Source organism: Parasteatoda tepidariorum, chromosome 3, assembly GCF_043381705.1.
Source record: "Parasteatoda tepidariorum isolate YZ-2023 chromosome 3, CAS_Ptep_4.0, whole genome shotgun sequence".
Classification (NCBI taxonomy): domain Eukaryota; kingdom Metazoa; phylum Arthropoda; class Arachnida; order Araneae; family Theridiidae; genus Parasteatoda; species Parasteatoda tepidariorum.
The window spans coordinates 9,572,185-9,598,210 of NC_092206.1; the positions used below are offsets into that span (position 1 = coordinate 9,572,185).

Below are 26,026 nucleotides of genomic sequence, written 5' to 3' on the forward strand. Positions count from 1 at the left end.
TTTAAATTTAAAATCTTATAAATATGAAGATGCAGAGTATAACAGTTTTGGTTATACCTGTCATTTCAATTAATGTTATTATAATACTTTTTTAAATTTGTTGTTGTGTTTTTATTGGAGAAAATAGTAACTTTGTTAAGTCATGAAAAATTCTTAGAGTTAGTCATGAAAAGTCATGATTTGGAAATCTGAAATGTAGCAGATACCCTGTTACTATTATATCCAGATAACTGTATTGGGTGCAATAAGAATATTACAAAGACTGACAATTCTTGCAATTTCAATCTTAGTTTTCATAAATAAATCAGTTTTTCAATATTTATTATGCACACAAATTTATGGTTGTGCTGTAACAGCATGCAATTTTAATCATATCAAAGTAAAATTGAGAGGACTTTAAAATTTCTCAGTTACCATCAGTGACTCCAAGCATAAATGATTCTGTAAGGTGTAATTGTACACCACATCTTTCTGCTTTAGGGACAGGATTACCTCGGTACTTGAAAATTTTTGTATTAAAAATAGGAGCTTGTAATGTACTGAATTAGGTCATTGAAAAGTATTTTATTATTCTACCCTGTCCCGCCCCCCTCAGGGGGCATCCAGGGAGTACTGATAGATTGCAAACATAATTATAACATGGAGAATTTAGAACATAAAATTGAAAATATAGTGGATGGTGAGCAATTAATGAGACAACGTGAAGAAAAAAAAAAGCATAATGTGGGAATAAAATTTACCCTCTCTCTTGTTGTAACAGTAGATGTAGGAATGGTTGCACATTGGTTAAAGCAGTGTTTCCCAAACTTATGACTTTTGTGTACTCTTTCTAAATTTTTCGTAAAAAATGAATGTATTTTTTTTAAAAATATGTTTATTTCTATTAAGATATTTCAGTTATTAACTGTTAACTCTGCAAAAAATAGCCCATAGAAAAAAACGTAATCGTACATTTTCATGGCTAGCTTTGTNACTTTTTTTTAGAATAGAGAGATAGGTTTATTTCTATTAAGATATTTCAGTTATTAACTGTTAACTCTGCAAAAAATAGCCAATAGAAAAAAACGTAATCGTACATTTTCATGGTTAACTTTGTTTTTAAATATTTTTTTTTTGAAATTTTCGTTTGTTAAAAGATATTTCGCATAAGAACACGTACCACACTTTGGGAAACACTGGGTTAAAGGAAGCAGACCTTCCAAATTTGTAACTAGAAGATTAAAAAATAATAGTTTTCCTTTCAAATGAATCATTTTATGTGTTTCTTTTTTTTTTAATTTTTATATTTAGGCATTCCTTTTTCAACTATTCTTTATTTTTATTTTAAGAATTTCTTTAATATGAATTTTTAAAATTATGAATTACTCAATCTTTTGGGTTGATTGAATTCAAGATTTGGGATACTGGGACTTTTAACTGTTTCTTATCTTATTATTTAAATTTATGTGTTTAATTTTATTTCATTTAAGGCATTGGAAGTAGTGTTTTATTAAAACATTTGTCGTAGTCACATTAAAGAAAGTTTTTTTTTATTTTTTTAATGTTGGATTAATTCGTCTGAATACAGTGATTAGGCAGTTAATGTATAAAACCTTTTAATTCAAAATGTTTTTATTTTATTTTAGTTATCGTCTTTGTGCCATCGATCATGGTTTATTTTCTTTCTTCGATAACCATTTAGAAGATTGGCCTGCAATCTTGATTACAAATCCCAAAGATGCTATGATGACCATGCCTATTGAACCATTGTATCGCATATTAAAATCCACTCATATTAGGTAAGTTAAATGAACCGATATTTTACAGCTATTGCAACTCAGCTCTTCAAAAATATTTATCAATTAATTAGTAACTGGCTATTGAGCCTATCAATTCAGTATATTGCATCTGATATGCTGTTGAAAATAACTGATTTAAAGATTTTTTTTAAACCGGTCGTTCTCAGCTAAGATTTGGGATGCCAAAACGGCTAAGTCTTTTGTTCATTATTGCTTTAAATAATTCTATCTATTATTTAAAAATATTTGATATTTTAATCAGACATGTCAACTATTTTCATTTTTTAAAATTGGTAGCACTGGTGCTAAAAAATACAAATGGCCAAATCATGGTTCATACTAGTTTATTTTAAAGTGGTATTGCAATCCAGTTGATGGTGCAGAAAACGAACCAAAATAATAACTGTTGAACATATTGTAATCAAGGTTTATCTGGACCGGAAATATCAGGAAAACCGGAAATTGTTAGGGAAAACAAGAATCAAAATATATTAGTTAATGTAGTGATTTTAATAAATCTTTAGTTTGCTCTTAATTATAGTTTGCAACAGAAAGTTACATTTATACCTCTCCAAAAATATTTCTTTGTATGTAAGTTTGATACTCGGTATTCAAAAATTGTATTAAAACTTTGAATTACAGAAACAATATATATGTATATAATTTTTTTTTTAAATATTAAAATATTTAGCATTGTGGGTGGAACATTTGTTTAAAGTCAAGCTGCAACATTTCATATTGAGCACAAATTTAATTTAAACAAGCTATTAAGCAAATTTATGTAAAATTAATGTACTGGCAAATATGTAAATGACAATAGTAACTGTACCCTTTGATTTAATTCTATGAACCCAGTTAATAAATCAAAAATCAGCCTAATTTGAGCATGTGGCATTGTGTACAATAGTTTATTAATTCAGGTTCGTATGATAAATTTTTACAGTTTCAATAAAAATATTTACCATTTGTTAAATATGTATTTTTGGACTTATAGTACATTATTTATTCAATTTATACATTAATTCCTTTTCCAAACGAATTAATAGCACAGAATGATCAGGAAATCCTTGGAAAAATATTAAGGAAAACCCCTTTAAATATGTAGAATATCTACAGAAAAGAGGGGAAGAAACAGTCGAAAAAGAAAAATGCATCCAAACATGAAAAGAAAAAAAATTAATGGCAAAAGCATAATAAAAAACAAATAAAATTATTATTACTGCATCATTCATTAATATATAAATTTTTTTAAAAAATCTGCTTTATAAATATTTATGTGTGAGCTATTATTTCATTGGTCACAACTGCATCAAAAACTTTGAATAAAAACTTTGACCTACAAGAGCAAGAATTGTGGAAAGTATTTAAATTTTTTCATTGATTGCTTGTCTAATGTAAAAAAAAAAATAAACAAAAAGTTTACACAGTAATAATTCACAGAATTTTGAGTTTTTGTGCTGAAAACTGAAAATGCACATACTTTTCATGTCACATCCACAACATGTGTAAATTATTTAAAAAAGAAAACAAAGAAAAACGAGTAAAATATGGAGTGATTCTCAGATTCGTATTAATCTATGTTTAAGTGGTCAGCTTTGAAATCTATAAAAAATTTTAACCAATACTTTAAAATATTTTAAGTGCTAACTATTGCAATCTATTTATTGCAGTGTACAAATGCCTTTTACTTATTGCATGTAATAAAATTGATATTTTTTCTAGGGTGCTTATATTTTCTCAAGATCCTATCATAGTCGCTAAAGTGCAGATTGATGGTGAGGTATGGAGAGAGCTGAATGCAACCACCCCTCCTCTGTTTGTTACTACATGGGAGCCTCTTCAGTATATGGAAGGATTGCACACAATCACTGTCTATGCTAGGGTAAGTACCACATGGTTTACTAACATAACTATGAGGATAAAAACCATGTGCGCTATCCTTAAATGCTGTATAGTTTACCCTTATGGTTTCTTGAAATAAAAAGAGCATATGTTTTAAATGGGAAATACATGTTTTACGTATATGAACCTACTTGAAAAGACCAAGACAAAATTCTAAAAAAAATATATATTTCTAGATTTTTTTATAACCTATATGGTTTACTTTAAATAGCTTCAGTTGAAGATCAGGGTGGGTAGAATACTAGAAAAAGTGCTTGAAGGTGCTATTTTTGATTTTAGTTTTTTAAGAGCTCTTTAAGGTGCTTTTTTGTTGAGTGATTTTAAGAAGTGTTTAAATTAGCTTTTTTCAAACCAAGATTTTTTTTTTGTGTCAATTTTCATCACAAATTGCTCAAAAATCATAGTTTTCACATTGTTTCCTTCAGTGTTTTCACGTTTCATTCGACTCAATCCATTTTGCCTTACAATTCTTCTGAAGTGTATGAAAGCACCAATAATTTTACATGTTTGTTTACGATGTGCGTAAACTTAGCTGGATTTGATAGGAATGAATCTTGCACTGTCATGTGCAACTTTTCTGCATTTTGCAAGAAATTTACGAAGAATTGATTCACACTAAAGCGTCATTGTCCACTGGAAGCCACTGTTCCTATGCTGTTTTTATCAATCAGTACTTGATTATATTTATCAATAATCCTTAACTTGACTTAGGAATCATTCACTAGTTACGTATTTTCAAGTGGGTCCAAAACCAGGGTTGCCAATCCACAGGGAAAACCTGGAAAATACAGGGAATTTAAAAATCACCCAAAATAACAGGGAAAATGCAGGGAATTTCGATTTTTTTTTTTTTTTTACAAACTGGGAATACAGGGAATTTTGTTTCTTATTTTTGTCTTTAGGAAATGGTGACCACTCAAAGCGTAATCTAAGGGATATTCAACAATGATATTTCAGCAATACTAAACTATTTAATTTACTATAGCATTATTTAAGTATGTTCAGCCGTTTTTCCAGCAATTAAAACTAATAAATATAAACAGCCCAATATAGCTCACACAAGAGCTCAGTAACTGTTGTTTCCTCTTAATATATTGTGTATAATATGTACAGGGAAAACACAGGGAATTTTTTTTTTTTACAGATTTGAGTGGTAACCCTGAAAACACTCAACATTTATACAGATTCATCACCTCAAAATTTCCCTTTTTATTTAATAAAGATAAGAATTAATTGAGATTTTCAATCACAGGATTTTATTATCTGGTCGACTATATACTAATTACATAAAATGTTTTAAACTTTCTATTGTTCACTTTTTTTTAAAATTATTACTTTTATTATTGTATTGTTACTTTTAAAATTTTCAGTCCTCTCAGTAATATTTTGAGGCAAGATTCTAAAAAAAGTATGATGCTTTTCATAATTTTAACATATAGCAAATGCAGTAAAAAATCTTATGTTATTCAGAGTTGTCATCTTAAAAGACTTTAATTCATTTCTTAATCATTTGTTTTATAAACAATTTAAATTAAAAAAATTCAGTAATCTCAGATTTGTTAAATATTATGTATGTAGGAACTGTTGGATAATTTAGTGCTGACAAAAATGTTTAGCTTCAATACTCGTATTTACATTTCAAGAAAAAAAAAATTTTTTTAATTTAGTTGTTTCGTTAAAGAAACACTTAACCAAGTTAAAAATGTTTATAAAAATTTAATAGAAGCATATATTTACATTACTAATATATATTCACATTTAAACTGATTGATCAATCAGATTTTGCTTTTGATGAACTGCCATTTTAGTTGGCAGCTGGTAGACCCCAGCAGTTGGGAAACATAAACAAATATCCTTATAATAAATAAAGTGGTTGCTATTGCTTTAATATTTATGTTTTAAGTTGTAGATTTATAAATAATAAGAATGGTTGTCATAGCTTCAATATTTATTTATTCAAGTGGTAGAAATAAATATGTAAATAATGATTGCTAAGGCTTCCAAATTTATATTTTCAAGTTGTAGATACATAAATAATGAGAATGGTTGTCATTGCTTCCCTATTTATATATTCAAGTTGTAGAAGTATGTAAATAATAATAATGATTAATTTTTTTCCTCTAGGACAGAGGTGGGCGTGAAAATACTGTGAGTCACCAGTTTTCATTAGACGGCACCCGGCCTCGATTTCCCCTGGGTGCCAGAATAGTTTTGATGGGACACATATCAGTGGTATTGTATTTTAATTAATATTTATGCAAATTATATCATCCTTGAAAACTTTTTATCTAACAATCCAATGTACTTTTTATTATTTTGAATTGTTCTAAAAATCGCAGAATATATGAGTGATGTCAGGATTTTTCCAGTATGTGTTCACTAGTTGTTAATGTGATATCATTTCGTTTCTACTCTGTACACATCTCCTTCTATACAATAATTTTCACCTTTTACTTCAGATGAAAATTTGAGAAAAAAAACTTTGAATTTTCTTTTGTTGTGATTTTTTTTTTCTTTTTTTAATTTAGGGTCAAGCAGTATTCGGAATATCTTTGTTGTTCACTTTGCTGCCATTATGCATTTTAAAGATCTGTCTGTGCTTTGGAAAAGGTATCTGTACATGAGTTTTTCATTCATACTTGATTGTCATTATTAAAGATCAGTTGAGCTGGGTTTTTTTAATATTTATTACATCATATTTCAGGGATTCTGCTTACGAGCTATAAGGCATCAAATACACCTGTGACTCTTAATTTACGTTCACAAAAAATGAACAATGCGCAACAGCAAAATTAGAGAATGAGAAAGGAAATCATTCTTCTAACGAACTTCAGTAGTAAACGAAAAGGAATAATTCTGAGTATCAGAGCTACTTAAGAATAATTAAAAGCTTTGATTTCGCTCATATGACTCTCTCTCTCTCTCTCTTGACTTAAAAATTCTTCATTTTGTTGTTAAAAAATAATAATTCAATAATTTTCAGTAGCGGGTCAATAATATCTAAAGTTTTCGATTCTCATTCCATAGGCCACTCCGTGTATGCTCCGCGTACAATTTTAACCATTATTGAGGAAAAAACAAGCATTTTAAGCACGAAAAAGAACGAAAACAAGTTTTAGCAACAGGGCATCACATATAGATGCGAACTCAAAAATGCTCAAAATCCCAACTTTAGAAACAGTAACGTCATGGTATAAAAAGATGGTCAAAACTCTTAAATGGCTGCATTTGAAAGAATAGGTATGTTAATGAAAAACCGTATATTGTATCGTGTGACGATTGTAATCTGATAAATAAAATGGGCAAGAATTTTTTATTCATTTTCTTTTTGCTCAATCAACATGCTTCGCCCATCTATCCACTCCTTAGAACAAAACTTGCAAGAGAGAGAGGCAGCGAAACATGTCTTGTGGGTGAACGTGCTTCACCACTCGTCCACTTCTGGAAACAATATTTTGGTGAATTGGAATTGTATTTTTTTAGTGGTTGACACACTGTATGTATTGATTGATATACAGGGTATCCGCGCACCCGGAAAGTCATGAATTTTGGTATTGAACAAAAATTGTCATGATTTTAACTATTTTTTTTTTAAGAAAACCATGAAAAGTCATGGATTTAGGTTGCCGAAAAATCTAATTTTTAAAATGGAATTTACCTCCTCCCCCGAATTTCATGGTGTTCCGAATGTCTGAATTTGTAACAAAATCCCCACTCACAGTCATATTTGATTAAAATGTAAAAGGTTTTTATCGTGTTCTGTAAAAATTATGGTGTTCTCTCAAAAAATGAAAGAAAAAACATTTCTAGAGGGAATTATCTTTTAAACTTCTGGTTGCAGAATTTTTGTTATTTATTTTTTTTTATTTTATCAGTTTAAAATTCTAGCTGAAGCAAGCCAGTCATTGCGATTTTTTTATTCTGAAATGAGAACAGAAAAATCAGGAGTATTTCTTTCCTTTCCGATGAACAAGAAAAGTATCTGCAGAAAAAAAGAAGCAAAAAATTATTTGCTTTTGTATTTTTTTCAGCTATTTTATTGCTTCAACTCTTTCTTTACTCTGTTTTTTAATTTTAAAATCAATAAATGTGAAGATGCAGAGTATAACAGTTTTGGTTATACCTATCATTTCAATGAATGCTATTATAATGCTTTTTTTAATTTATTGTTGTGTTTTTTGTCAGAGAACATAGTAACTTCGTTAAGTCATGAATTTGAAAATCTAAAATGAAGCAGATACCCTGTATGTATTGATATAAAAGAAATTAGTTTAGTGATGCTTTTAAAGTCATATAATGCTGTATCGTTCTAAAATGTTAAACCAAGTAACTGAACAAAATAGTATTTTTTTAACATTGTAGACTTTAATTTCTTTTGAATGGGAAAATGTCAGCTACCTCTTTCCCTATTCTCTAAAAACCATAAAAATAGAACACATCAACTTATTGTGGGTGAAAAAAAATTTAAATAAAACATTTTGCTGTGTTCAATCGTACTAGTACTCTTGCTATGTAACAAATTATCACTTTAATGTATTCAATGTTGTGCTTTGTTTTTTGTAGGTGAAACAATAAAAATCAAGTCTGAGTTAAATTTTGTACGACGGTGGATTTTTAAGTTGAGCCTTTTAGCTAGCATTGATGTTGTGTTTTGGCCTGTTGTTATTGGAGCTTTGTATGTTGCCATTGGTAATGACCTTTTTTTATTCTGAAACTTATAATTTCTAATTATCAATTTTTATTCATATTAATATTTTTGATTTTTAAATCATTTTGAAGCAATTTAAGATATTGAAGTTGCCATCAAGAAGCACTCCCAGTGGGTAAATTTAAGAATCTTTTAAAGATATTTTAATCATATATTTTTAGATTTATTGCATATTTCTCAAAATATTAGACTGTTTCCATATTTTTTTGGATATGTTGTCCCCCTCAAAATGCTGTATTTGTTTATGTTAATATGATGACTCATTAAGATTTAACATGAGCGATTTAGAAATCTATTATAAAAATACATTGCCTGATTTTCTCAGATTACACATTATATCCTGGCTCCCCATTATTCCATTATAAATTTTTAAAATGTATTCTTATACAGGGTTGCCACAGACGACTAAAATGCAACTATTAGCAACTGTTTTCGGCAAAAGGTGCAACTTTTTTTTTGTTGCCTGAAAATGCTTTAAAAGCAACTATTTTCTGGAAATGGAAACTTTTCTGTACTCCTAGCGATATTTTTTAAGCATAAATTAGCTTAAAAACCTGCAGGCCGCTGAAGCTTCTGAACACACAGATTTTTTTTTCCTTAAAAAATAAAAAAAAAATTGAAAAGTTTAAATTGCAAATTTGAGTCATCACTTTTTAGTTCATTCATTTTGCACAGATTCCATTTCGTTCCTTGATCATGTTTGACAGGATTTTAGAAAACCCAATTTTTAATACGATATTATGATGCGTGTATTCACAATATATATATGTGTGTGTATTTATACATTAGCTAAATCGATTATTGATAAAAGGGAGAAAAAAAATTTAGAAAAATGAACTGTAGTAATTAAAAGTGTTTAATTTTCTGCAAATATGCTAATTTTTTTGATTTAAAAATGTAGTGCTAGAACACTAACGTTTATATAAAAATTATCATATTTGCCACCAACTTGACTGAATGGATCTGGATCATGATGTATGACAATTAAATAAAATTTTAGTCATATTTTTGATGAATTTTTGTTCTTATTTAGACAACTATTTTCATAGTTTTTGGCAACTATCTTCATGCTTTAGGTTACGAAAAGCAACCTTTTTTTCTCTGTGGCAACCTGCATACATGAAAATATATTTATGAAAATATTATATGAAAATAAAATTTAACAAGGACTGAAATGCTCAAATGTTGAAATATAATAATTTAGTTTGAGATAGGCTTCAGCAGTGAATCTATACACCCATTAATAAAGTCACTGGCCAAAATCAGATGGCAAGAGCTCAATCATTGCAGTATCAAAACATGTTAATGAAACCATTATAACTTTTTTATTCAATCAAGCTTTGGGGAGCTTATGTCTTAAAATGGGTTAGATCACTAATTTTGAAGGATGTGTGTAGTTTGTCTAAAGTAAGAACTCCCCTAGCCAGATTTTGGCTTGTATTGGCGAGAGAAAGGGAATATTTTTCTTCATTCTATTGTGTTAGCCCTAAAGTGAAGAGAAGCTACCCTCTCTGAAATGCACTATCCTTGTTTCTATAGCAACAGACGGCCTCAGACTTTGTGGTGAGGGGAGTTCTTACCATAGACAAACTATAACATTCCATAATAAAAGCTACAATATTACAGGTGCACTTCTTAGTGGAATCGCAAAGTCTTTGCAAAAAACAAATAAAAGAATAAAACATTGAGTACAAATAAAAACTGCTTATCAATTGAGGAAAGTTATTGAATACTCACAATGATTCAATGTCTATGATAATGGTTAACCTTCACAGTTAAGAAAGAGTGTTGAAAATGAATTCAGATGAAAGAATAGATTGAATGTATTTAAATGAGTTATTTTTTTTTATCAAAAACAATTTTTCACCAGTTCCTAGTCTTAATATATTTTGATTCATCTATGAATACTTGTTAGTTTTATATTCATTTTAAGTGTCATTTATTAGATAATAAATGTAAATGCAGTTAAATAACTAACCAACTTGCATAAAACTTTCATAGCTAGATCTGAGTGTCAGAGATAAATTTGAATTATGTTTGAGACTCTATTTCCTATTGAAAGTTACACAATCTTTTACGAACTCTGTTGAAATTAACGCTGTGTTCAACAATGTTATATCTATACACATATGTTATATATATATNTGTGTGTGTGTGTAGACACAGAAAATATATTTATTTACTCATTGGTTAAATTATTAGTATTTGCCTAATTGATGGTGATATATTCAATATTCATTCAACTTTATTCTTTTTCTTATTTCATTCTTTAAATTTTTATATCGTAAAGTGTTACAATCTAGTTTAGGTAATTTTTACTTAAAAATATTTTTAATAATTCATTATATTAATTTATTACAAATTGAACTTATAAATCTGAAGTTAAAAATATTGTTACATGATTATTGAAAAAAAAATTCTGGCAGAAGTTAATTAGTTTTTTGTCTTTCAAATCAGGACCATGGTTTGTTGGTTATATCATTGATTCTACTATTGGTGTATGCTTTGTGTGGGGCATTTTTTTGGGTGGTACCTTCCTACCTGGAGGATTGACTTATTTTGCAGGAACCTTATATGTAAGTAAGATAGTTTGTTTCCCTTTTTTTATTTTTTGCAAGTGATTTCAATTATTCTTTTAGCAACCCTCCATATATTGCAAAATTATTTTTCTCTAATTTATAAACAGTAAAAGCCCATTACAAGGCCGATTCTCAATAGCTGGTGGAATTGTTTGTAGATTCTTATAGATTTGAAACAGTAAGGAGTATTACTTACTTAGGATCAATTATTATTATTGACAACAGAAATGACTCCTGAAGTAAAAAACCGACTCTATCAGTCAAATAGGGCTGAAAAGATTTATTAAATCTAGGTTTTTTTCAAGAAAAACAAAATTCTTAATCTACAAAACTCTTGTCAGGCCAATCTTGGCATACGCTGCTGAACCGTGGACAATGACAAAACTGGAGGAAAATTTTATCACAATATTTGAGGGAAAGATTTTACAAAGTATACTTGGTGGTGTACATGAAAATAATAACTGGAGAAGGGGATTTAACTTTTAACTGTACAAGATTTATAAACAACCTGATATCATTAAATACATAAAAATAAATGGAATGAATTGGATGGCCCACATGATTCGAATGAATGATGGCAATACAATAAAAAAAAATGCTACATTTTAAGAAAGCGGAGAAGGCGGCTGTTGAGATGGGCTGACTCGGTGGAGTCTAATTTTCTTGCAATTAATGAAAAGAATTGGAGATCAAAGATAAATCGGAAGTCATTATGGAGAAATCTTCAGAGGAAGGCATTGGCCCACATTGGGCTGTCTGGTCAACTATGATGATGATGAAGATGGTGGAATTGTTTTTTTGCAATATGAGCAATTACACATATTTTATGGTAAAATTTGCATATTTTTTTCATGAAGTAGGACGCCACATTATTCCATTATTCCCATTTTCTACATTCCATTGTTCAAGTATTGAAATGCATGCAAGTTAGTAACTGGTAACAAGCTCAAAATAAAAAGGTAACAAGTTTTTGAAGAGGCAAGAAAAATAAAATGACGAGCAAAAGTTGACAGTATTAATAACACTGACTATTGGTTTCAATATTTAGCAGCCAAGATGTGAAATAGGTGGCATAATGAATTTAAAGACTAACTATGATGCGAGACGCAATTTTTTTCTTCTGTTGCACGAGATTTCGAGTACACGACGCACGGTGTTGGCACAAGCTAAGTACAAGTAAAAGGTATATTGATTAATATTGTTTGCTTTGAAACATAAAGAGGAATAGATTGATGATGAACAAGGATGTGCAAAAGGATTAATTTTATGCAGGCAATAAATGAAACTTTTAAATTATTATTTTTTCTGGGCGAAAAGAAATTTTTTCTCCACATGAAATTGTTACAGACTAATAGTAGAGTACACTATACAGACACTTCGCAAAATATTTTAACTTAAAAATGGACCCTTCACAAATTTGTTTATCTTCATTATTATTTTGTTAAACGAATAAACTCTTCCCAGGGGGGTGGGGGGAAAGAAAACAGATGTAAAGGAACTAAGTTTTGTCTTCGGCAGATGCTTCTTCCTTTATTTGTCCTAAATGAATATTCTGCATTCAGCAGTATAGGCTAAATACCAAATATTTGTATGTTGCATCTCTAATTTAGTAGCAGCAATTGCTGTTTATTTTTTAAAATTTAATTTTTTTTAATTATAATTTTTCAGTGTTGAGCATAATCTTATGTCTCTTTACAATTTAAAAACTCATTGAAAAAGTTTTTTGCAATAACAGGACCCTATTTGCACAAATTCGCGACTGCAGGACCCTGGTGAAAAGAATGTGACTTAACGTTTATTTTATATTCACAAATTACGAGTAATTTTTTCACAATTTTACAAAAACGGACATTTCAGGAAATGTCTGAACTGACGACCTCTGCCTACTTACTCTTGTGATTAGTGTTAATTCTTTTCTCTTTTTTTTCCAGCTTCTTACGTTTTACATACCCTTCATAGTGTGCCTCTCACATTGCCTGTACCACCATTACAGAAGTGCTATAAATGCTTCACCGGGTCCATGCAGCCTCTTCTTCTACTTCACCCGCCATTGTTTCATGCTGTTTTTTATATTGTATGAAACAATGTGGGCCCTCGTGTATTTCTTCTCCTACGGGAGCCTGGCCCTTCTGCTTGGCTTCACTCATTCCTGGTCAGTTCTTCTGGCCATCATTCTCTGGAGAGTTGTGGTGTCGCTGCCAGTGTCCAAGCTCACGGCCATCGGACGCCAGAGACAAGTCGTCAGCACTCCTCTTCTACCAAATGATGGCATGAAGCCGCTTAGCATGCCCGTAGAAAATGTCGCTAGCCTCAGTTGATGTTGACTTCGATTCTTGTTTATCATTCCACGTGATTGTTGACCCTTCTTATTTATTATTTTTTATCACCTTATAGTTAATCGTTTAAAGAGATTAAATAAATCATTCTATCACTACTTAAACTATTTAGGAGATCAAATATACGTTAATTATTACGCAGTGGAACCTCGATCGATTGTTTCTGTTGGACCATTAATTGCGAACAATACATGCAGGAAATGCTACCGCCATGTAGGTCAGCATTAAATATTAAGTGACCTGAAAAGTTATTTTGAAAAATAATGCACTTTAAAATTAATAAGTTTACAATGTTAAAGAATAAAGGACATTTATTTATTTTTTTAAGTATTTTGAAACTTTTGTTTGAGCATTTCTTCTCAATGCAAATAATATTTGTAACTGATAGCTGTATGTTTGCATGAATATAGAAAGTTCCTCATTGTTTCAAAGGCCCCAGTGGCAGAATCGCAGCAACACGGTGACATTGTTGCAGAATGTTAGAGTTCTTACAGAAAGATTTTTCTTTTGAAAAGCAAAAAAGTTTACTTTTCTTTTCTACCGAAATTTACACGTAATGTTTTAATCATGCATTTAAATAATTGCTTTTTTAAGCTCTCAATTTATTCCGATAATATTGTAAATCGATGTAATGTTTCAATTGTATTTTCGGCTCGTTATTGATATTGATTTTCACATGGTTTTTAAATATCACGACATATTTCAAACAATATGGAAAATTGGAATTGTGCATTTGAGTATTTACATTTTATGGCAATAATTCTATCAAATGTTTGGCAGTATTATATTGATTTCTCCATAGTTTTTAAATCCGATATTTTTTATGCCATATTATTTATTACAACAACTTAATCTCGAAACGAAGCACGCATTTGAGGAGTCCGATTCGTGTGATTTCGTCATTGATCTTTTTTCGCGCAATTACTTCTAAGGATTTCATAATTTTTTTTTTATTTATTATGATGATTATTTACAAAATGCGAGGGAAATAATTTGTGTGCCCCCCCCCCAAAAAATTNCCCCCCCCCACACACACACAAACAAGTGCAAGAATATCACCCATAATATTAGAATAAAAAAATTTTGCATGTTCAATAAAAAAAAAATTCATTCACTGATACATAAATATCTCCTCCAACTTGCTCCTTATTTTTTTTATTCATCTGGATTTACAGTTTTTCTGCTCAAACAAATAACTTGTTTCTGATTGTCAGCAGACTTTCTGAAAGATGTTTGCCGGAATCTGCAAGTTAAAAGCCTAAACTGGTATTATAAGATTAGCATTTGTGATGACACAATACATACAAGAAAGCGAAAAGATGCTGGAACATTCGATAGAGGTTAGACTGTAATTTAAAAATAATACTGTATGAAAGCTACTTTAAACACAAATAGTTTTTTTTTTAATGCATTTGTGATACTTACTATTTTATGACTTTCAAAATTTCCTTAAAATGTTAAACTTGAATAGGTGAAACAAAATCTTTTTTTGCTCTTTTAAAAAAAAAATTTTTAGTTTAACCGATCAAGTGTGTATTTTAAATTGCTTTTCTTGCTGTATATATGTTTTTAGTTTATTTGAATTGAACAGAAGGTGTATGTTTCTTGTCATGCACTTCAGTTATTGTTTATTAACTAAATCATTATCATTCTGCCACTGTGATTATATATTTATTTGTTATGTTTACGAACCCTTTAGTTGTCTACTCTGTTTGGAGATGCAAGTAATCTGCCAAAAAACCCGATTTTCTATCTTGTAGTTATAATATGCACTTGACAAGAAAATGTTTGTACAAGTTTCTAATTAAGAGGTTATTGAATAATTATTAGTTCTTTAAATTGAAAAAAAAAGAAAGAAATATACCTTTCTGCCGCTCTAGTATTTTCTAGGTGTCTTTAAACCAGACTTGATTTAATGCTATATTTATTTAATATGCACTGATTTTTGCTTTACATCTTTACCAACAGGTCCAACAAGCTCAGTTTAATAATAAGAAAGCATTTTTTTCCGGTAATGCATTAGTGTACTTTAATATACTTGTGGTTAAGATAAATTTAATGTAATGTGCATGTTAATACACTATCTGACCAAAAGTATAGTTTGTCTAAGCTAAAAACTCCTCCCGCCACAAAGTCTGAGGCTGTCTGGTGCTATGGAAACAAGAATGGCACATTTTAGAGAGGGTAGCTTTTCTCTAGGACTAACACAATAAACCAAAGAAAAGGATTCCCTTTTTCTGACCGACTCGAGCCGAAACCACTCCAAAACAGTGACCTTGCACCCCTGCTTGAAGTTTTCATACCTCGTTACCATAATCACCGGCACAGGTCTAGTCGAATGTCTGGGGTAGTTGTTATTTTAGACAATCTGTATACTATTATGGTGGTGAAAGCATAATGGCATAGGGGTGCTATAAAAGATAAAATGCATCCGCTTTATCCTAAACTATGTTTTGATATTGATAATAACAAAGTTTTGAGATTGATAATAACAATCTTTTGAGATTGACAATTAAAGTGTGTATGGAAACTTTTTAAAATTTATGTTAAAATGTACAATTATAAAAGTACATAACATTCCAAATTTTGTCTTGTCTATTTATGTTTGTGTCTGAAATACATGTCATTGAAACTGGTTGTGTTATTGAAAATATGCACATAAAAAAAAAGAAAGATGCTCTTGCAAAATGAATAGCAGTGTGCGCAACAAGTTTAAATAAGTTCTTTCTTTTGATGTAAACATGCTCTAAAATGTATTTTATATATTCTGATTAACTTCATATTTTTAGAAGAAGAAAAAAATATTTCTAGTTTGTATTTCTTCTTACTTTTTCTGTAAGAATTATGTGTTATATTTAAGAATCAATATCCTAGCAGCGTAATTAGAAAGCACGGCACAAATATATTTTGTTCAGGAGGTCACTGCTTTACAAAAAAATTTTGCTCATTTTTTAAATTATTCTTTAAATTTGTAGTATTCTTTTAGTGTTTTTTTATTTCTTAAATGGTTTTAAATTTGCATTTTTTATTATATTTTTTACTTTTTAAAACAGCCAGCCGATTACGAATTCTTTATTATAAAATTGAAAAATATTACATATATATATATATATACAGTTGAAATCGCTTAACGTGAAATATTGCTTTACATGAAACAAATGTTTGGTCCCGTGAGTCAGCAATCAATTATTGTTGTATTTTACATGTTTAACAGGAAATTTTCAAGCTGATTATCGCTTACCATGAAAAGAAACTGGACGCAGCATAGATAATAAGCATGTGATTAAAATCCCAATAATTTATTTTGAGGAATACTATTTCTATTTCCTTCCTTTGTTTGAAGTAGCAGATTAGCAAATAAATAAAAGCTAAATATTCTGAGAATAATTAAGTCTTTATTTTTTGGTAGTATATTAAAAGCTGCAAGTGAACTTAATTAAGTTAGGTTTCTGCCAAAAGAAGCTTCATCATTTAGGTTTCATAGCCGGGAAAAAAATTGGCAACTGTAGTATATTAAACTTTTTTATTTTACTAAATATATGAATACCATTCTATGTTTTAAAATGTTGAATATTAAGAACATACATTTATATTTTTTTTGAATCTGTTATGTCAATATAAATATTTTTCATCTAAAAATTTAGGTGACTCGTCTCTCTTGTTATGTCTGGAATTACTGTCATATCTATTTATATATATATTACAGATTTGCATGTATCAATGTACATGATATTTTGTACTGAAATGCTTGGAAGTATTTAGTGCTTTATATGAATACATCATAAATATAGCAAGTACATTTTATATCAATTCATTTTTAAAATATAAGGTTAACTTAAAGAAGGAAAAAATTACTTTTAAATCTTGTTTAAGTCACTAGATGGCGACACCGTGTAAAACCATCTTGTATTCAAATTAGAATCATATCATTTTGGACTTACTAAATATCAATGAGGAGCAAGTACTGCTTTGGATCATGTATGGAATGGAATCATTTTGTATCATGTATCGACTTGGATCATTGTGTATCATTGTACTAACTTGGCGAAACGAGTAATCTCTGGATCAGGCGATATTCAGTTGCTGTGGATTCACAATTCCGATTCAGATACAAGGAAGAATATTACAAATTTGATATAAGAAAGTTGCTATTTTCTAATTGATTCGTCACAAATTTTCAAAATGATTACATTTCTTCATTATTACATTTTCGTGCTATATTAATCGTACAGTATTTTAATTTACTTTAAACTTACAAAATTAAATTTTTTCCATAAATATTTATTGTAAGGCTAATAGTTATGATTTTAAAATGTTTGTTTTTACTATGATTTTCAAATTTTTTCCTGTTTTTAAATTTTATATTATTTAAAGGACTTTCCTATAAAAATTTATAGGAATAATTTATTTCAATTTGATTCCCAAAGTGTGTTTGCATAAGTTAAAGAATTATAGGTTTTTTGCCATTCAATTCAATTATCAGGAAATAGATGAACTAAAAATGTTTTGTTTAGTAACACTTGGTTCATTTTTCAGTTGTTATTAATATATTAATTTGTGACTGTTATATCTGTGGCTTTATTATATTTTTCCTAATTTGTTGATAGTAACAATCATGAATACATGCTTAATATGTAGATTTTTTAGCAAAATAATTTTTAAATCTTCAATTTAAGTGAATTAAACTTGAGCTTAGAAATTCAATGTATACTTTTAGCAAAAGAAAATTTTGCTTAATAGTTTTTCACCCCCACTTTTAATTAAGATCTAAGTAAATATTAATATGTATTTGATACTTAAATTATCAGGTTTTTGTAACTGGTATTTAGTTGTATCAGTATGTGACTGATACCCCAAAAAAATATGTTTCATTTTTTACTTTTCTGTATCATTTTCTTTTCTTAGGCATCTACCTGCCTAACGCAATGATTGTAGTATGATTTTTTTTTGTACAGGTCAACATAGTTCTAGTCAAAAGTTCATTATTGTCCCTGTTTCCAAGTCATGTAATAGTATATTTAGAAATTATATTAACTATTAGATTTTATAAGCAAGCTTATGTTACTGTTAGGTTAAATAATTACTATTTAAAATATTATTCTTTTGCTTCATTAATATTTTTACGTTTCATTTGTTTCCTTTTCATGCACTATTTTATTTACATATTTAAAATATTTGATTTTTTATCTACTCATGTGTTGTTAACACTGTTAATTAAACTAATGGAGTAAGTTAAAAAAATTTTATTTAAAATATTACTTAAAATGAATTGTATACAGTATTTTATCTACTTGATTTTTTTTTTATTTGGAATAAAAAAAAATATTTTTAAAGAGATTTATATATTATTTCTATTTCTTTCAGTAAAATTAAAAATAGCATTAACTTTAATGTGAATTACATATAGATTTTTTAAATATCTAGTACTGCTTTTTAATATGCTTGTTTAATTTTTATATTGCATGAAACAGATAAGGTATTTACCATAAGCATATGATTGCTGCCTGATATTTAAATTTAGTCTTTAAAAAATGACTTTTCAAATTTTATATCACATTTGATACTATGTTTATAACTAGCAAATTATTATTTTAAACATATTTAATTCAATTATGAAACTTTGATACATATTATGGTTTTTAAATAAAGTGCAAATAATTTTATTTTTATTAGAAATAAGTTTGAAATGTTAATGTAAAAAATATTATAATTCAATAAGTTTTATTTCGATTTTGATCAAATTAACATTAAAAAAAAATTTTAAGATGTGCAAAAAAAAATTCTGTATGATTTGCCAGTTCATTTCCCGGCCTATCCTTAGTTGTGTATTATTTTCAAATTTTATCTTCAAAAAAAAAAAAACATTTTTTTTTTTATTATCTCTTGTAACTTAACCCTTTGCTCTTTAACGAGCTTTTTCTCTGCCATTCCTTTTAGTATCAACAAAATACAACTTCAGAAGGTTAAAGGATGTGATTCAAAATGTTTCACAACTTTTTGACTGTAAAAGTTTTTCAAAATGGATTTGGCTCTTTTTCAATAATTACACCTCATAATTGGCCATCTTCGTATGGATGCTATGGACACGCTGTCAAAGTTTCACCCGGAAAAAAAAAGAAATTGCTTAGGTCACCAGAAATTGCTTTTCGAAGTCTCAAAAGATTGTCTCTAATATAAGTGTTAGTTACATAAAAAGTTGTGTTGTTAAGTTATCTTTAAAAGTTAAAATGTTTCACACAAGAAAAAAGTTAATTATTGTGTGAAAGTATATTTATTTAAAACATAAATAACAAAACTGTAAACATGCTAACAGACCCCGTGGTAAAATCGCAGCGACACGTTGACATTGTCGCAGAACTTTACATAGTTCTTGCAGAAAGATTTTTCTTTAAAAAAAATTTCTTTTCTCTTCTACAGAAATTTATACATAATATTTTAATCACGCATTTAGATAATCACTTTTTGAGATTGATTTTCGTGTGGATTTTAATATGGATATATAATATGGAAAATTCGAAGCGAGCATTTGAGTATTTATTTTTTAAAGTTATAATTCTATCGAATGTTTATCACTTATTGCTATTGATTTCTCCATAGCTTTTAAATCCGATATAACAACAACTTATCTCGAAACGAAAGACACATTAAATTCGTGTGATTTCGTTGTCTATCTTTTTTTTCGGCAATTACTACGGATTTCATGATTTTTAACTATTTTCTTTATGGTATTTTTTAATTAGATTCTTTATTATAAAAATTTATTGCTTGTTCAATTAAAAAAATTTCTGTTTTTTTTTATTTGTAAACATAGCACTTTTATTATTTTAAACTTGCCTGTTTTTTATTATTAAAAGTATCATACGGAAAGATATGAGTGCTAGAGAGTTTTGATGCAGATAGCTCAAAAAAATTCTGCCACGGGGCTAACAGGGTGGGGATGAATATCAGGATGTAAAGCTTTTTCTATTGATTGAATATTGGAAGTTTTTCAGCAATCAATACCATCCAGTATGTAGCCGCACAGTTTTTATGAATTCAAGGTGCGTAGCTTTTTAAAAAGTGCTCGAAAGTGCTTTTTTTCATTGATGTTTTTTTAAGGTCCTTTTTTTATTTGGGGTTTGTAAAAAGTGCTTAATTTTCTGTCTTTTAAAGAGATTTTTTTTTTCTTTGTCGTGTCGATTGTCGTTTTAAATTGCAAAAAAAAGCATGGTTTTCACAATTTTCTCTGCAATATTTATCAGAAAGTAGTTATTTTATCATGATTATGTGAAGTTTTTAAAAATGGTATTGAATTATATTGATTTTATGTTTATAAATGAAGAACTTTAAACGATAGGAAAAAAAAATTTATTACTGCACAGATCCTAATTATGATTTTTTTTTTTCCTTTGGAAATTGCTTGAAAATATTTTTTAAGTACTTAAAAGGTGCTTATTTTTTTGTTCAAAAATCGGGCTACGTACCTTGGAATAAAATGCTCAATATTTATGCTTCATCTTTATTTTCTTTTTAATATTAGATGTTTGTATTGACAACCAACTGTCAGATGAAATAGTGTTGACAATTTACAAGAATGGATTACAATTGTATGACGTTATACTAAACTACACTAATTTTATAGCTTATATTTAATTTATTATATTTGAAGTATTGATTAATAAGTTAATGTGAAAATGTATTAGGTTATGCGAAATTATGTTAGGTTATGTGAAAAATATTAAATATAGAGGCGAAATATAATTCACCCTCTATTATATTTTATGTACCTTCATTATAGTATCGTATATTGGATTCTACTTTTATTAACAAATACTTAGTAATAAGTATTTATTATAGTGACGTGAATATCTTCAAAAAATTTTTGTTTATTATTTCTAAGGCTTTATAAAATAAATTTTAGCTGTCTCATAAGGGTAACATTAGGAAATAAGAAATTTTTATAAATCTATTTTTCATTATTTTTTTTCTTCTTACAATTTCTACTATTAGTTCACGCTCTCCATATTATCTTGTTCAAATTTTCAATCGTTAATAAAATACTTTTTATTCATCCACTTAAAGTTCAAATACATTTTTTTTAAAACTTGTAGTGGATAAATCTTGATGTTAATACTGTTTTTTTTTCAAAAATTAATTCATTAATTAAATTTAATTACTTTTAGTTTTATTTGGGAGGGAAAAAAAATTAAATGATTTTATAAAAAGTAACTAAAATTTTCTTTGTTGACCTTAGTAGGAATTGACTTTAAAAAAAAAAAATATTATATTACTTGTTTTCAAAGATAATTGCTTAAAATTACTCAAGAAGAAAGGGGTAATTGTTTCAAGACTGCCTGTTAAAGTTTCTTCCAAAATGTTTAGTTTTAATTCATTTGAAGGTAATCTCTCCCTGTTTAAATGAGATAAACCACTATTAAAGAAAAGAAGCTTTCAGAAAACAAGTTGTAGTTCATATTATAATACGTTTATGAAAATATGTATTCTGAGAATCGAGGCGTAAAATACGATTTTAAAAAAAGGTCTTTTCAAATATTTTGCAAGATATGAAGAAGAAAAAAGTTTTTTTACGTCTTCAGAAAAGAACCAACAATATATCTGTCTTGTGTGTGGCCTTGTATGTAAAGAAAGTAAATATAATTGTTTGTAGATTTCTTTTAATACATAAGAACTACGTGTAATTCCATTATCGTTACGTATTTATATTGCCCTTTTTTTTCTTCTTGTTTTCAAGCCACGAGGTAATAATACCAAATCATTTGAATCTCTCAATCAGAAGTTGAAAGATTTTCTTCTGAATTTTGAATTAAATGCATGTCATTGCACAGCATATTGTAACATAGTATCCATAAAAACTTGCATATATTAATATTCAACAGTATGCTTTGGATTACTAAAAATTATTTTACATATATGCATAGTGTTCTACAGGGTGCGTAGCGTTTTTAAAAAGTGCTTAAGGGTACTCATTTTCGTTTTTTAAAAGCCCTTAAAGGTGCTTTTTTTTTCTTTGGGTGTTTTTAAAAAATGCTTAATTTTCCCTTCTCCAAGATGAGATTTTTCCTTTACCTTGCTGATTTTCGGCATCAATTATGCAAAAGAACACTTCACGTTGTTCTATTCAACGTTTTCATATTTAATTTCGTTGTTCTATTCAACGTCGGTCCGCAGCTTATGAAAACGCCATTCGTTTTTCATGATTCAAAATTTCATAATTTTTGACAATTGTCAAAAACTATGCCAATATTTTTTTTTTTTTTGACATGACGGTTAGAACCGTCAAAATCTTGCCTAATTATGATATTTTTAAAGTGCTTAAAAATATTTTTGAGTGCTTAAAAGGTGCTTATTATTTTTTATGAAAAATTTGGCTACGTACCCTGTTACTACTACAATATTTAAGTAAAGTTTTTCAGATAACGGTTGGTTATTTTTATTGCTTATTTTAAGAAATTAAAACCTTCCATTCTGTGATAAATCCATTGAATCATAATTACATTTTTAATGTTCTTCTCTCCATAAATGCCTGTTTTATTTATGTGCATTAATGTATTTCATCAGTATTGAAATTACAGAACTAGCCTTAAGAGGACACTATAACCCCGTCAGAATTCTATTTCACCACCATTTGTGCTTTGAAGTTTAGAGAAAATTAATTTCTGGTAATTCTAGGGTAAATGAAAATTTAAGCGCTTAAAAAAAATTTCGAAATGCAATTGAATTACGGCAGGATTGTTCCCTCTCAATATAACCTCTTCGTTACCCCTGTCCACTTATGTCAGTGTTTCCCAAACTTATGATTTTTGTGTACCCTTTCTAAATTTTTCGTAACGCTGTGTACCCCTAATCAAAAAATGAATGTATTTTTTACTGAAAAAAAAAATCATAAAAGTTAAAAATCACAACTGGCTGTTGACACCACTAATTATTAACTGTTAACTCTGCAAAAAAAAAACAATAGAAAAATACGTAATCGTAAATTTTCTTGGCTAGCGTTGTTTTTAAATAAAAATTTTTGAAATTTTCGTTTGTTGCAAGATATTTCGCATAAGAACGCGTACCCCTGGGTGTACGCTTACCACACTTTGGGAAACACTGACTTATGTGGACCTTCGCTACTAAACACACGCTACAAGAAAATTTATAATTTTGCACTCAGTGACAACATTCGTATACGTTTAAGCTTTCTGGGGATTCCAGAATATGCAGGATATATAAATTATTTGGATAAAATTCCACAGAACGGAAGGGATTTTGAAAAGTGACGCCAAATCCACATGCTCAGAAACAAAAATAGTTTTAAATATTAGGTATAATTTAGTTATTCTGAAAATATATATATATTTTTTTGTCTTAGTAGTTCTGTGATTTGTATGAAGCTTTTAAATTTATGTTTACTTAATGCTTAAAAATTGTGCAGTGAAGAACAAGCAGGTCCACGTATGGTGAAATTTATGACAGCGTAGTTGTCAGTGAAAAAAGGTGCATGCATACATTTAATAACTTTTTTTTCCATAATTTTGAAAGAGACCCACAAGAATTAAATATTTTTTAATAGTTAATGTTAGATTCTTTTCAATAATTCATTATTGAGAATAGTTTTGAAACTGATATCTAAAGCAATATTGCAAAATGCTAAAAAAAAAATTTAATTATTAATAAACTGTTAACTATTCATGATTATAACTATTAATAATTGATCGTAAACAATTAACTATTCAAAAATTATTAAACTATTCATGAACCGTGCTGGCTTACAGGATAGAGGGATTGATTAGCATGATCGCCTTCCAATGAGATGAACCAGGTTCAATCCCAGCGGCGGCAGGTTGATACGAATTCCGCATCCGGCTAGCACCGATCACATTGCTGACGTAAAATATACTCTTGGTGATAGACAGATCGTGGGTTAGAGTCCCCTCGAGGTCAAATTAACCATGGGAGGTTTTTGTGGTTTCTCTCTCCTTGTAACGCAAATGCGGGTTAGTTCCATTGAAAAGTCTTCCTCAAAGGCAAAATTTCTCCCAATACTTTTGATTCAGGAGTTCCCTTGTCTTCCAGATTGGGTTCAAAATTACAAGGCTGCGGAGTTAAACATTAGTAGTCGTAAACCTGAATATTAGGTCGGCTGTTCAACGACGGTTATAAAATAAAATCTATTCATCATTATTTTTAAATAGACCATAATATAACATTATGCATGTTTGTTTCTACTATAGGTGCAGTTTAACATTTGAAATATTTATATTCTTTTACTTAAGGCGTGAGTTTCACGCATGTGAACCTAAATTTATTAGCCCCCTAAAACTGAAAAATTCCTATAATAATAATAGTACCTGGAAAATAACCAGTCTTAGAATTGTCAGTAACAGTAATCAGTTATCGAGATTAGAGTTAAATAATTCCAACATCTATTACAATTATTTTATAAAATTCCACTTTTTAGTGAAACTTTTCCACGTTTTAATTCTAATATATGTTTTTGCTCACAAAATTTAATATTTGACATTACAAATAAAAAAAAAATCAGTTTTCTGCTGAAAAAATTGCATTGTGTAGCTAAAAATATAGTATGGATTTTCATTGAAATTTACCTGATATGCCAGGAAAAGTCCGGGAATTTTTTTCCTTCTTAATATTGAGTGGAAACCCTGCAGAACTTACTCTTTCTACAGTTGAAAATAATATTGTAGGTGGAAAAAGAATATGACAAGAAGGATTTCTCCCGTGGTGTAGTGTCCTCGTTAACAATACGAGGCCCATTACTTTCCCTAACTATATAGATTAAATATACCTAAGTTTTGTCATGGTTTTACAATAATAAAACTAACCTCTAACAAAACAAAAAATACTGAGCCATACGATATCTTGCGTCACTAATGATAATCTCTAAAAAAGAGTTTGTTGTATATTCATAATTATTGACTAAAATGTTTCACATAATGTATTTTGCACTGACGAAACGTTATTACTTAAGATACTCTCGATGTGGTAGCACAAATTGTTGATATGTAGTGTATAGATATTTGTTGAAACAATGTAGATTATTGTAATTTCATTCTTACAATTTGTGTCTGCATTTTGTCTAAATTGCCGCCGAATTGTGCATTATTTTTTAACAAATATCGGCATGTCTTCTGCTGTAAAATTAGTATAGGATTATATCTATCTATATATATATCTTTTGCTATCTTTAGAAAGGATTTGTTAAATATGAGTCAATGATTTTCATGACAGCTCTTGTCTTTTTTTTTTTCTTTCTCTCTTTAGAACTGATAAGAGGAAGAAAGAAAAAAAAAAGCAGCATAGCATTTTAGTCTAACATGCTGTGGTTTTCTTTTGCTTTCCGTAGCTCTCTATTGGATTTTTAGTCTCACTTGTCCGTACTTGGTCAAATCCTAGTCAAAGTTGCTGTTTTTTTTTTTGTTTTTTTTTTAAACTTTTGTGATAATCTTTTGTGTAATACCCCTCAAGTCAACAAAAACCTCAACTACTATTCCATAGCTGCCAACTCAACTGGATTTTGCCAGTTTCTACTGGTTTAATTAAAATTCTCCTGGTTTTTGTACATTTTAGAAAATTCCCTAAAATTGAGTACGTTTCCTAAAAAAAAAAAAAAAATCCCTATTGAAATAGATTATTGCTTGAATATTTAAATATGTATTATTAATACATAATGAATCAAACCTCATTTTTAGAAATCAGCTCAAAACTTCTTTTTTTTTT

General features: G+C 28.7%; 1 protein-coding gene across 2 annotated transcripts in view; it reads left to right on the forward strand.

Moving 5' to 3' along the window:
* Positions 1-15,182, forward strand: part of LOC107441481 (transmembrane protein 62) — a 31,643-nt gene extending 16,461 nt beyond the window's left edge. Inside the window, exons 8-15 of one of the 2 annotated variants that reach the window (XR_011636344.1) lie at positions 1,626-1,778; positions 3,501-3,660; positions 5,805-5,912; positions 6,209-6,290; positions 8,244-8,369; positions 10,846-10,964; positions 12,899-13,646; positions 13,714-15,182. Coding sequence is in view for 1 of the 2 variants with exons in the window: in XM_016054759.3 (XP_015910245.2) it covers positions 1,626-1,778; positions 3,501-3,660; positions 5,805-5,912; positions 6,209-6,290; positions 8,244-8,369; positions 10,846-10,964; positions 12,899-13,285 (1,135 nt within the window). In the remaining variant the exon portion in view is untranslated. Of the gene's footprint in view, positions 1-1,625; positions 1,779-3,500; positions 3,661-5,804; positions 5,913-6,208; positions 6,291-8,243; positions 8,370-10,845; positions 10,965-12,898 lie in introns of both variants that reach the window. The other variant, XM_016054759.3, reaches the window with a different exon arrangement.
* The last annotated feature ends 10,844 nt before the right edge of the window (positions 15,183-26,026 follow it).